This window comes from Taeniopygia guttata, chromosome 3, assembly GCF_048771995.1.
Source record: "Taeniopygia guttata chromosome 3, bTaeGut7.mat, whole genome shotgun sequence".
Classification (NCBI taxonomy): domain Eukaryota; kingdom Metazoa; phylum Chordata; class Aves; order Passeriformes; family Estrildidae; genus Taeniopygia; species Taeniopygia guttata.
Window position 1 is genome coordinate 115,213,211 of NC_133027.1, and position 13,597 is coordinate 115,226,807.

The following is a 13,597-nucleotide window of genomic DNA, read 5'->3' on the forward strand; positions in this document are numbered from 1 at the left end:
GGTCACCAGGCAGCACAACAGCAACTTCCCACACAGCAGCTGCACAGGACCTGCAAAATCACCACAGAATCATGGAACAGTCTGGGTTGGAAAAGAACCTTTAAAGGCCATCTAGTCCAACCCCTGCAATGAGCAGGGACATTCCCACCTAGGGCTGGCTGCTGAGAGCTCTTCCAGCCTGACCCTGAATGTTGCCAGGGATGAGGCATCTTCCACCTCTGGGCTACCTGTTCCAGTGGTTCACCACACCCAAGGTAAAAAACCTCTTCCTTATACTTGTCTAAATCTACCCTCCTTTAGTTTAAAGCCATTACTCTCTGTCCTATTGCAAGAGGCCCTGCCAAAAAGGTTGTCCCCATCTTTCTTTAAAACCTATGAAGTTCTGCTACATAATCCTGCCTACACAGTTTGCAGTGGTTTTGGCTGACTTTCAGCCATATATCAGCTCTCTTCAGTACTACAGCAACTCTCCAGGCCTCCACATGAACACATTTCATTGTCCAGGCCACACCAGACCAAATCATGGTCATTTTACCAAGGAGACAGAGAGCGTCATTACAATTATTTAATTTTCTATGTGAAAAGTATTGTCACTAATGCAAACATGATCCACCTAAGAAGCCACTGCAGATCAGAAATTATTAACACAGAGTTGCTACGACACAAACCAGTGGCTTAGCAGTTGTATTCAACTCCTAAATGCTATAGGTTTGATTCTGACCCTGTCCTTCCTGTTTGCAGCTGAGTCAACACCATGATTTGTGCACTGTGACTGACCCCTGGGCTCCAAAGAATGTCTGCTTTAGGTTCTTGCATGGTGACCATTGTCACCTTTGTCCGAGTAACTCACCAGGAAAGCACTTTTATCCTCCACCACAAACAGGGAACAGCATTCCCCATTTCACACAAGAAAGCAGAAATCTACTGATATTTAGGAAATCTGCTGATTAGCAGGAACTATACAAGGTCCCTCCTGACTGAGCATCCTGACCACTGGGGGCCTGCTCTGCCTTGGCTGCACAAAAGCACAAAAATGTGCTGAAGAAGAAATACAGATCAGAAAGTCTCACTGTAAAAATTAATATAAATTTGATTTTTTTTTCTAACACGTGTCATACAGGATGTGGGAAACATTTCACAAGGTATAATAATTCACTTTGGGAGTAATTCAGCCTCTCAAATATTACTGAATTATTATTTTCTAATTTGCCAGAAAAACCTCTTTAAGTCTCTCATTACTAAAATACATACACTGAACTAGGAAAAATACGTACCACAAGATGGGCTTTTATCCCCCTCAGTGCTTAACTGAAAAGCTAAGTTGAACATTTGTCCATTAATAATTTAACGTATGTCAGCCAAACATATCTTTATCTTTATTTCAATTAAATTAAAAACAATCTGCAAGTATATTTATGCAACATTCACTATATACACACGATTTATGCAACCGCAAGGCAATCCTATGTATGCTGATTAATCTATTGTTAGTAAAACATGACAATAGCTATGGAAGTTGACAAGTGACTGTTTTCATGGCATGACTGAAAAAGAATAGCTACTAGCCATGAAATGGATTATCAGTAAACCTTAAAAAGAACATGACATAACCTAGCAGAGATTAACAGTCTTCTAAATGTAGTATATTTGCTTCAGATGATAGTGCTGCTTTTAAAAAAAAAATTCGCTGTCACTTTAATGATGTAAGACTTTCATCAGCTCTATCTAAAGAAAGCAATAATTAGACATTATGCTTCCTGGCAAAAATTTATTTTTGAACTGGCACCACAGTATTTCAGAAAATAATAATAAAGTACCTCTTTGGTGAAGCCTAGGTACCCCCTACTACTCATTGTAACAACTTGTAAACAGGACCGCAATACAGTGCTTTGCCTTAATTCTAGCTCGGTTAGGTACCACAGATCTTCCTCACAGTCCTTCTCATAATTTTAGGAAGGTATTTTAAAGCAGGGAGTAAGTAAAGCAAAGGAAAATTAAGAAGGATATAAAGTTCCCTGTTTGAGATTTAAAAAAAGTGCATAATGTTTTCATTCTGAAAACTGTGCCACTGTATGGAACTGATGGATACAAGACTGTTTTTCCTTCCTGTACTGGACATTATTGATCATTACACAAACACAGTCTCTGCTCATTGGCCAAAGAAGTCTCTCCAGACTGTTTTCTGGTACAATCAGCTGTCCAATTACTTTAGAACAAAGTCCCGCATACTAAAATGAGAACAGCAAGTTAACCGGGTTTTCCACTAGAAAGTCTGGTTTTGCAATTCCATTTCTGTACACTACATTTCCAACGCATTGGAGAGTTCTTAGTGTTTGGCATACACATCCCAACTCCTTGACACCACCAGGTTCAGTGCATCCATTGCCAGCAACAGACATAGCACCAGGAAAATGTGACTCCCAGCGCGAGGGACAGGTTCAGGAGGAGGGGGCATTCTCCAGCAAGGGTGGCCCATCCCGATGCATCGACGGGTGCGTGTGCTCCCTTTTGTAAGTTTTTGGAGGAAGCTTTGGGATATGTTGGGAAGTGCTTTGTCGTGGAGGAACGGGCGGTCCAGCAACAGAAGGGAGGTCCGCATCCTGCGGTACCAAAGGCGGCGACGGCAGATGCCTCCGTGCTACATGTGGAGAAGGTGTCTGGGGGGGAGGGGGTGTGAACGGAGAGGGGCTGTTGGGGAAAAAGGTGTTACCGAGTTCGCTTTTTCTCCCCAGGGGTGGGGGCTGGAGGTGTAGTGGTGAGCTAGAGAAAACATCTGGAGTTCGCACAGGCTCCCGTGGCGGTAACTCGGGGGGGTTTGCAGTGGTAACACAGGAGTCAGAGATGCAGGTCCGATCGGGCACCGGGTACCTTGGAGAATACACTTTAGAGGTTGGTTGCCTGGGAGGGATTGCTGGTGGGTTGTCCAGGTGTGCAGAAGTAATCTGAGGTACACAAACACTTGAGTCAGTAAAATTCCACAGTGGCTGCAAAGCAAAGGACCCTGCTGTGAAACAGAAGCCTCCTCTTGCAGTGCAGATTGCTTTTAGCAGGGCTGCAGCAACACGTGAGTGAACAGCCAAGGATGGAAGGAATGAAGAGGCACAGAGAGGGACAAGGGCAAGGCAAAGAATGCTCAAAAGAACGATCTCCATGCTAGTTCCAGGTCTGCTTGCTGGGGAGTTTTGGGTATCTTCCACCACCTCCCCAGTAAGGACTTGGAGTGCTTAACACACCAGGAATTTCTTCAAGAGAACTAGAAAAAGGGAGAGGCTGATGATGCTGAACAGGGAAAAAAATAAACTATGATCAGAAGATGGAGTTAAGTAGTCAGAATTATGGAAATGAACAGTTCCCAAGTTGCAGATAATAGTGACAGGATAACTGATCTCCAACACCCTATCACATACACAATGTTTTCAAATACATTTTGGTAGGATTTCAGATACATTTTGGTGATGTATCAAGTTCTGCTGACTGGCAAAACAGTTGCCTGTAGTCTGAAAATAACTGCTGAAGGGCCACTTATAAACTCTCTTCAAAGACATATCTGCTCTGAAGTAATTTTGAGTGGGATTTTAAAATCTGAAGTCACAAACAAGCTTCCACTGAAATCAGGTGAAATTTGACAGTGTCTGCAACAAAGGTTGGATCAGATCCCAGTTGCCAGACAAATGCAAAAGGCAAATGTAGCAATGGCTTAAGCAGGCAGGCAGACAGGATGGGTAAGCAAGAGAGGAAAGCAAGCACTTGAGCACCACAGCATCAGGATCAAATATTCTGGTGAAACTTTTCAGAGGACTGAGCTGTGTACAGCAGTTTCCATCATTACTGTTCATCAGTTCTTACTTTTATTTGTATATCCTACAACGATACTCTGAAACAATTAATCCCAGACAGAAAAACCTGTCTGAAACCTCAAGTTCTCACAGGCAATGCAAGGGCCTGAGCACAGCACATCAGTAGATGAGACATTTCTAACGCTAAATTTAGGTCCCATCTGTTTTCATTTGTTTGAGATCAAGACATAATGAGGCAGAGCTGTGAAGGCTTGAAACACATGGCTGCTTACTCTTTCACAAACAGGTCTTCAAAAAATAAATGTACTGTCTTTGAGAGCTGCTTTTCTGTCATACCCACCCCTCTTCTCTCAGAAAAACAAATGACCTTTTTCCTGCTTACTTACTTTTGATGGGGAGGATTCAGCTGGGGCAGATTCTGGTCTTCTCCGTGGAGGAACAGGAGGAGGGACAGGAGCATCATCTGAAGTTTTGGTAAAGTTTATGGATGACACAGAAGCAGATCCTAAGGGACAGAAAAAAAACACTGAAAATTATGAACTTTTGGCTCAATATTGCTGCCAACAGAGGTACAATAAATAATAAAGCAATTGCTCATAAAAAGCATCATGAATCAAGGAAGTGATAAGTAAAGACAATGAAATAAGCCTCTAACTTGCAGCTGCCAGAGAAACTGCTTTTCTGAGCTGTAAAGATCTCTGTGGCCATCAGCTCCTTAACTTTCTTAAGTAATCCTTGAGACCAAAACCACACCACAAACTTGTTCTTATGTCACAACAGCACTAAAACAATATCCTGAATCTGCAATCAATGGACTGAACAACAAAGAAATGCTTTCTCCAGAGGCTTTCCGAAGACCTGGCTTGGACATTCAGCAATGGCACAGCTCTGCTAAGGAACTTCTGCCTTTAGGAAGCCATTTCACCTCCTTGTGGCAACCAGCTGAACACAGGAGTATCCTCTGAAAACCCTCATATGTGAAAGGAGCCTATATCCATTATTAAATACTGAGGGCACACCATAAAATACGACCTTCCTCGTATGTTGGGAAAGACAGAAGAAAAAGCGGTGTGGATAAATCCTGATGGATTTAAAGCAAGCAAATACTGATTTTAAGTTTTGCAGGAAAACCGTCCGTGTACACTGAAATTAGCTCTGAATTGCAGGCAGCAGAATAAGGCACCCACAAACAATTCATTTCTTATTCCCAATGTTCACCATCAGATACTCACCAAATACATTCATACACATACATGTCACAAATTTGACTGGGACACATATGGGCCCTAGAGATTACCTCTGCCTTCAGTTTTGACAGGTCCTCCAAAGACTTGTAACAGTCCCTATATAATACACCTAATTATGTTCAGTTTCTCCTTTACAATAAAAACTTTTTAAAGGAAAAGAGAGTAAGAAATACCAAAAGTTTTTGATCTGCAAGGAGACAACAGCAATGATTTTTATAGTCACTGAAGAAGGCTAAGCCTGATTTCCCCTGCCTAAGACCACAAAATGTGAGTGGCATGTGCTGTCTGTGAGCACCTACTCGTGTGAAAAGGGCTGGAGGGGTCGGAGTCGAAGACGCTGCAGGCGTCGGTGGTGCTGGAAGTGGCCGAGGCAGGAGGGGGGGTCAGTGGGGTGCGGGGCGAGTTCGGGGCAGACGCCGTGGCTTCCGTCTCGCTCTCCGGGATGCGGCTGTAGCTGATTTTCCGTGGCTCCTGCTGCAGGGGCGTGGGATGTCTCATGGTACCTGGCCTTGGATTAGAGGGACGAACACCCGGGGACTTGAGAGGGTAGCTGTACTTCTTGGGCTGAAACGACAGAAAATATCAACCAAAATCAAAAGGCCACAGGATCACTTAGATGCTGTTTTGCAGTTACGAAGTCAGAGATCTGAAATTACTTCTGCCGTCTCTAGCGCTTTTTGAAGAATAAATACAAAAATCAAATACTAACAAATCTTGGAGGAGGCTTGACATTTCGTGGCTCTATCTCCAGTGACTTGTTGAACAGATAATCTGTAAATTCTGTCTCCACGCTGTTTCCCATTGGATTCAGGTTTTCAAAAAATCTCTGCAATACAACAAGGCAGACAACTTGTCAGCTAAGATGCTTCTTAATACTGCTTGTTTCTACAGCACAAATGATCCCACCTGTTCGAGAGAAGAGCAAAAATGCTGGAGTCAGAGATAATGACAGACTTAAGCTATTAAATCTTCTTGTTGCCAGGCCTTTTCTGGACATTGCTACTACTATGCTTGGCCTGAAAACCAACTGGGGAAGTACCCTAAATGCTTTCTGCAGTGCAAAGTCAGACCAGGTTTGCCCAAACACTTCCAGAAGAGGCTGCAAACAATCCATCTTTACACTGATGCAGGGAAGACTGCTCCCACAATGCATTCTGTCAAAGCCTAAGGATCACAAATTAAAAAAAACCTTGCAGAATCTTTAAGATACCCTATCCTGTGACTCTCTGAAAGCACACAGCTCAAAAGATGGTAAGAAAAAAAGAAAAAAGGAAGAAAGGAAAGCAACCAGAGAGGATACTGCTTAGGCAACACCTCAGACCAAGGAAAACAAACACCAGGAGAAAGAAAGATGTATCATCTCCATCAACACATGACATAAGCACAGTGCTATCAGGTAAACATGGAACATAAAAGCAGTGTAACAGGAGAGGAAAAGACAACTGGGCTCACTGGACAAATAATTGCAACTGAGTGAAGGACAATGAGAATCTGCTACTTTCAGTTCCTGTCTAACACTGATCAATAAGAAGATGTACCAATGTCCCAACAGCTGAGAAAAAAAATGAAACAAACCCAAGGAACTGCAAGCATGGAGCTTTTTGCCCTTTCTTACACCGAGACCCAAGAGAGGTTTTATGACAGACCTGCTGCTCATCTCTGGTTCAGTCAGACTGAATCTATGTGAATTCAGTCTGTACTTATGGTCTGTCAGCTGGCAGAATCACCGCAGAAAGAAATTGTGTCACTCACCCTGATGTCAAATTCCACTCTTAAACAATATGGCTGGTTCTGGTACTGCTGGATCTCCCCTGTTATCTCAGCTACCTTCCTTCTCTTGCTGAAGTTTATAAGGTCTTTCCCATGGCGCTTGAGAAATTCAGGATTGCCTTCTTCTGTTTTCAAAATGTTTGTTAAGTAAATCCCTAAACAGCACACAGAAGAGGTTTTCAACACAGAATACAAAACAAGGAGGAAGTCACAACTGGAATACAAGGAATTCTTAAAAAAATTAATTTGTGCACTGCAATTATTTAGAAAATGCCTCTGTTAGGGTCAATAAGAGAATTGCACCTCACCTTTCAATAAGGGCAACAATTTAAATATTTTAACATGCCTTTTCCAGAAAAATGCCTTTTTACATCAATGTCCCCCAAAGCCTGTGCATCTTTCTATGCTTTAGGAAGCTCACACAACTGAATACAAAAAGAGGACACTGAACAGGAGTGCTTTCTCTTAACTCCTCCATTAGACACCCCAGCTAAACTCCAAAACTTATTTTCAAGTTTTATCCTGGCTTCATAATTGCATCAAATAATTCAAAGATTAGGAAGCAAAAAGTGCTCTCCACTCCATAGATAATGGGTCTGGAATTGTCATTATGACTTGACAATTTGGAATTAATCCCAGAAAGAATAAATAAATAAATAACTGAAGTTATTCACATGTGATCCTGCTAACCTCTACTCATCTCTGAATCAGGACAGAAGGTTTCTTAGTTGATCTTATCTTTCTTTACAGAGCTCTGGAGTATATCTTTCCCCAATCTGTAAAAGGCCAAAAAAGCCATCAACACTATTTTCTTTCAGTTTTGGCTTGAAGCCTATGTTGGACAAGTGCACTGTCCTGACTTGGAACTGATCTGTAGCAAACATTTAAGTGGCTAGCTTAAGAACAGGAATGACATGTACTTAAAATCAGAATCTGTTAAATATCAGCTATCTACTTCAAAGAAGAACTGTTAAATCTGATGATAAAGAGGATGCTTGCTTTCCAAACTCTGTTTATACAGAAATAAGACTTTTTAATAAAAATGAGACTGTAGTTGCATTTCTTGGAACACTTTATGAGGAAGAGGATCTTGCTTTTTCTCCCAGTCAATGGCAATAATATTTCTAATGTGATCACCTTCTATTGAGAGTATTTCTGGTTGTAACAGTTCAGACCACACTCAAAGTAAAAATCAGCAAATACGGAAATAGGATATTGCAGATATAATGATTTTTACTGCAAATAACATCTTCAATGAATTGTCACTTCAAGGTTTTTTTTTACATACTCGTGTCTGGGCACTTGAAATTCCAATTCACCTGTCCTGTTAAAATTTTCCCTTTATTGTTCATACTCTGTTTAGTCCATAAGCTCAGTACTTTCCAAATGTTAATGTGGGATATGGCTCATCCAAACCACATGTACTCACCAAAAAAAGGCACACAAGGAGGATTAATGGACCTGAGTTTTGCCAAGTATTTCTTATAATGGTCTTCACTCAGCTCATAAGCTTCTTCTAAGATTTTCTTCTGGCGACTTGGAATTTGCTTAAAAGAGAGATCAAACAGGAGGTTTGGAAAAAGAAGATAAAGGCACGGCCCAGCAACAATACTGAGAGTAATGGTCTCCCACTGGTACTTGAATCAGGGACCATGAGGACAGTGCCCCACCATCCTGAGATGTCTTACTTAAGTGGGGATGGATTTCTTGCTTCTGAAAACAAGGAAAAAACCCTCTCTCTTACACCCTGGTTGATTAATTTCTTGAGGGATTTACTTTCCTTGCTCCTTGGAAGCATGTGCTTACTGACAAGACAGGCTTTCGGTGTAGCCAAGGTACCCTGCACGACCACTGCCATAGCAAAAGTGGAAAACATTTCACTGTACCTCAAATGTGTGATCCAACCTATAAACTGCTGCGGAGTTCATAGCACTGACAATCTCAAGGACACCATTAAAGTTGTTTAGCTCTTGAAAAACTTGCAGGATCTCAATTATCCGGCTCACTACAATTACTCTTTCCTCTAGGTTTTCTGTTTCTACAATGCATCTAAATACACAAGAACATTGGGGGTTGTATTAAAGCGCTGATGAGGTTTCCAAAGTCAAATACTAAGTTGTAACACAAACAAATACGATTTTATCAAATTACTTGAGGTAGATCTGAAAACGTCTTAGAGATTTCAAAATGTATTTCTAAGAATAAAAAGCTTGAGACCACTATGTTAAATTTTTCACAGGGACCAGTTTTAGCATCTGAACACCAAAACACGAATTCTCCCAGAACAGAATTTTTCACAGTACACTTGTGAATGAACTGTAAATGTCCAGATATGGAGTAGGTGCAGATTCAGGAAAGTCACTTACTTTTCAAACCACAGAGTTAGGTTAGTTGTATGCCTTATCATTTTGAGAAGGTTGGGAGAATTAATTTCTTTATCTTCCTTTGTCCACACACTTCCAACTAGTTCTGATGGCTGCACAGCTCTGGAAAAGTAGATGTTTTATCAAAAAATGTAACTGAAAGCAGGAAAGAAGGTATTATTTTTCCAAACTGTCTTGATTTTCACTGAATTTGGAATTCATATTTAGAAATAAATTTAGAAATACAATGTTAGGCTGCCCTCATGACTAAACGACTGATTCTTTTTTTGGACTGTAGATATTTCTTAATCTATGTGACTCTTAAGCATCTCTGTTCATCTAAATGAAAAATGAAATCTCCATCTCATTCACGGTAACAAAATGTGAGTTTCCAATGCCTGAATAATTTCTTATAGAAAGCTGATGAGATCTGACACAGTCTTTAATTTGCTACACAAACCAGGATGTGAAGAAAACTGATTTAATAATTGTTCATACTTCTCAAATGTTGATCTACGCAGAAAATACCAAGAGAAAGCTGGAGCACAAGACAATTAACAGTATGCAACAGTCACCCATACTGCACATTAACTTGGGGAGGATAAAACAAATATTGTATTTAAGAGAGCTTTCCCCTGTAAAATGGAAATGAACACACAACACTGGTAAAGTCCCTTGATTTCTGTGGGGCTTTACATCAAAGGCCCACAGAAACAATTTCATGCATGGAGAATATTTTGACTTGTGCCACATGTTTCTCAGTGGAGGAAAGTTACCTGTAAAAATCTGACTCCAGTAAAGTGAGCTGCCGAGCAATTTCTATGGGATGCAGAGTGAGCAAGTCAAAAGTCTCTGTGTGGCCTGGTTTGCTGATGTGCCACTCAATTGCTGGAGGGGGGCTCTCAAAAGTGATGTTGTGGCTTGGCCCAATGGCTTGTGCCTGCTTTTTCCTGTTGATTATCTTTGTGATGGATTCAACCCACTTCTTCATGGCTTTGCCTGGCACATAGGGAGAATTACTATTTAGTTAATATGTTTTTCATAACATATCGGTATAACATCTTTGGATGTAAACCCAAAACATACTAAACGAAAGCAATCATATATTCTTTAAAATTGGCATTCTCTACACAAGTGTAGAAGTATTCAAAGATAAAAAGAATTCCTCAACAGCCAATGCTGAGCATGACTTTGTCCCAGCACAAATCAGAATATCCAAATTAGTCTCCTGCTCTGATTTACATGCCTTTCTTTTCTGAGTTTACAGTGAGTTTTTGGGAACAAACCTTGTTTTGCCCAAAATGCACTTCTGCAAACACCTTGAACTTTCTAGTTTGGACAAGAGCACGTGATTACCTCAGACAACCTAGAAAGTCAAAATAACAAACAGGGAGAAGCTTCTTCCTGTACTGCATTTACCATCAAAGCTGAGAATAAAACTAAAAGGCCAATGCCTTTTTAGCTCTGCACCATAAGAATTTCATGCACCAGTCCATTGAAAATTTACCAGTAACATCCAATGAATTACCTGTCTCATTCTTCCCTCTTTTTAGTGGCTAAATAACCACTAAGTACTTCTCTGACATAGTCTTTTCCTGAAAATTGCTCCTGTGTCTGTCTTGGCTTTCTTAAAAAGGACACAGGAAAAGTCTGTACAATCACAACGGAAAAGTATCCTACAGTTCTCATATGCACTGTGAAATAGCTGGAAACTCTTGTTTCAAAGAAATAATGGTTTCCACCATCCAACTTTCCAAAAATTACCTCTGTGTAAAGTTTAAAATGACAATCAAAGTGATTATTCTGTTCTGATCATGATTCAGTTCTTATTATTTTTCATTATTTCACTCCCTCTACAACAAAACTCAATTTATGTAAATAACAATCATTATTCTGAACAAGAGCCAGATTTTGAACAATTGTGTGTGTGTGGGCTTAATGAAAGTTTATTTCACCCTCTTTATGAAGTATTTAATAAGCAGTCTGTCCTGTTTTTCCTGAAAGCAAAATTGATCACAACTTTGATCTTTGAAAATGGGATTGATCTTTGAAATGGGATGCTTTAGGATAAATGTCAGCACTTAAGGGACCGTAAATACCTCTTACTGTTCCAATGAACTCTTCCAAACGTTTCAGAAGGTCAGCGTCCCTCTCAAAGTCATAGAAATGGTGCTCTACCCAGTGTCGGCACACATTCAGTACTCTGCAAAGCAAAGCCCCAATGAGCACCCTAAGCTCAGCCCACCTTCCCTGTGAGAGCAGCTGCAGGAAGGACTCTGGCAGCTCCGAGCGCCGGAGCAGCCGAAGGCGGCGCTTCGGGCGGCTCCCAGGGCGCAGCACTCACCGCAGCTGCACAGGCTGGATGTACTCCTTCCTAAAGCGCTTCAGCTCGGCGCTCAGGGGCTGGTCCCCGTTCTCCATGGCCATCCGGTCGGCTTCCGTGGGCTCCGGCTCTGGAATTTCAAACCTAGCACAGAACACGGGTGTAAGCACCAGCCTTGGGCACAAGCTTCTGGATATAAACTTGTACATTTACTGGCAATCCTTGAATTGGACAACTTTTTAAAAAGTGTTTGAAGCGACAAGAAACCAACTGGAAAGCCAGAATCTTACGCACTCCAAGTAAAAAGAAAACAAAATGCACTGCGTAAGAACAGTATTTTTAACAGTGGCATACCTTTCTATTAGCAAACTCAGCAACTCTTGAGGTCTACAGAAGGATCTATATGTTGTGAGAAAAGTCCGAACAAAGTTGGGATCTAAGACAAAGAATAATTTTACACTTATGTCAGCAATTACCTGTTTTTTTTTTTTTTCTTTACAATAACTTCAGTTATCTGTTAAAATTAAGGATGTCACCCTATCAATTTACAGAGAAAATTATGTAAACCGAAATGGCTGTGATAACAATTCAAAGCCTCCTAAAATAGCAATACAAAACAGAACTTAAAAACAATTTTAATTCTGTTGAAGGTTCACAACAATTACTTTCCCCCTCCCCCCTCAATTGTTAAAAGACAGGATTCTTTTCCAATGACTTTGAAATTAATGAATAGATGATTTTATTTACGAGTAAACAACTTTGGTTTTGACAGTGATTGGGACAAGAGAACTCAAAAAACACATCAAGTAACTTTGCACTGGATAGAAACGGCCTCTTCCAGGGGAGAATATTTCCCCTAAACTGGCACAACTGATAACCAGTCATGGTTAAGGCAGCCTAGAAATTTTTTCACCTGATAGCTATGATATTTATTTCACTTCTAGAAAATAAACTGATTTCATTTAAATTGACTAATTACATATCAATTAATTTAAAATATGAAAATTCTTAAAAACAATCAAAACAATCAGAAAACCAAAGTGTCTCTCATAATTACAGAAGCAAACCTATTTGTTTTCAAATATGAGGAAATGCCGTGACAGCTCACTGGCACTGCACAGAGCTGACTAGAAACAAGGCTAACACTGTTATCACTGAATTAATGAGCAGATTGCAACAGCTTTGCATATTAAATCTATATCCAGATTTGAAAACCAAATCCCAGCTGGTAATTGTCTTAACATGGAGTGGTTGAAGAGGAGCTCACAGGACTTGAAGCAAGAATTCCTGTAGGCTGTAACATGGAGGATGAAAAGGCTGCATTATTTGACCTAATGCTCTCCTCGATTTGTTTCCTGGAATATGAATTTTTAAGAGCTGCTTTAAAATCCTCCTTAACTCTTTACCAGCATCTTGTACATTTGAATGAACATTCTACCCTTCTTAGATCCCACTGAGTTGTTCATTTGGGCAACAGTTTGCTGTGATGTGCTGCACACCTTAACTGTGCCATGTACCACAGCATTTCCTTGCAATTTTGTTGCATGACAATTCTCATTCCTTAAACAATTGGCTATTCTGCTTCTCACATGTCCTTCATTACTCCATTTTTCTAATCATAATTCCTCTCCCACCAATTCTTGAAACTGTACAGTCCAAAATTATTTTCAAAGGCAGAACTCAAATACTTTTGCACTAAGATGGTCATCCCTGTTCACATCATGTTCATCATGAAAATACACAAATTCTGCTGTCCTAAAGAAGCACAGTAAGTCACGCTTTCACAGCTTGCAATCTATACACAGCATCTACTCTAAATAAGAGATTTTGTCTACATGAAAAAAAGAACTTCCATAGCAATTAAAATTTTCAGATCACTGCAAGCTCTGAGTCGTAGCTATTATTATTTACAGGTAGGGTCAGCATATAAATCCACAATACATATTGACTTTCACAACTGTATAGATCAGAAAATCAAATCTAACTTTGTTATCTTGCTAGCAATAATTGTGACTCAGAATAGTGTACAATATATGAGTAAGTTTTAAAAAAATACAGACAACACCAGTTAGCCAGGATGTCTGCTCATGTGATAAT

At 40.3% G+C, this 13,597-nt stretch overlaps 1 protein-coding gene across 4 annotated transcripts in view; it reads right to left on the reverse strand.

Annotated features, from left to right (window-relative positions):
* Positions 1 to 1,354: 1,354 nt before the first annotated feature.
* Positions 1,355 to 13,597, reverse strand: part of SOS1 (SOS Ras/Rac guanine nucleotide exchange factor 1) — a 41,712-nt gene continuing 29,469 nt past the window's right edge. For 3 of the 4 annotated variants that reach the window (XM_030269318.4, XM_030269322.4, XM_030269320.4), the window contains 12 exons: positions 11,855 to 11,936; positions 11,522 to 11,644; positions 11,277 to 11,380; positions 9,954 to 10,176; positions 9,181 to 9,300; positions 8,701 to 8,863; positions 8,244 to 8,361; positions 6,797 to 6,969; positions 5,754 to 5,870; positions 5,344 to 5,608; positions 4,184 to 4,302; positions 1,355 to 2,984 (listed from right to left, as the gene is read on the reverse strand). In XM_030269318.4, the coding sequence (XP_030125178.2) occupies positions 2,439 to 2,984; positions 4,184 to 4,302; positions 5,344 to 5,608; positions 5,754 to 5,870; positions 6,797 to 6,969; positions 8,244 to 8,361; positions 8,701 to 8,863; positions 9,181 to 9,300; positions 9,954 to 10,176; positions 11,277 to 11,380; positions 11,522 to 11,644; positions 11,855 to 11,936 (2,153 nt within the window). In that variant the 3' untranslated portion in view covers positions 1,355 to 2,438. The remainder of the gene's footprint in view (positions 2,985 to 4,183; positions 4,303 to 5,343; positions 5,609 to 5,753; positions 5,871 to 6,796; positions 6,970 to 8,243; positions 8,362 to 8,700; positions 8,864 to 9,180; positions 9,301 to 9,953; positions 10,177 to 11,276; positions 11,381 to 11,521; positions 11,645 to 11,854; positions 11,937 to 13,597) is intronic. The other variant, XM_030269319.4, reaches the window with a different exon arrangement.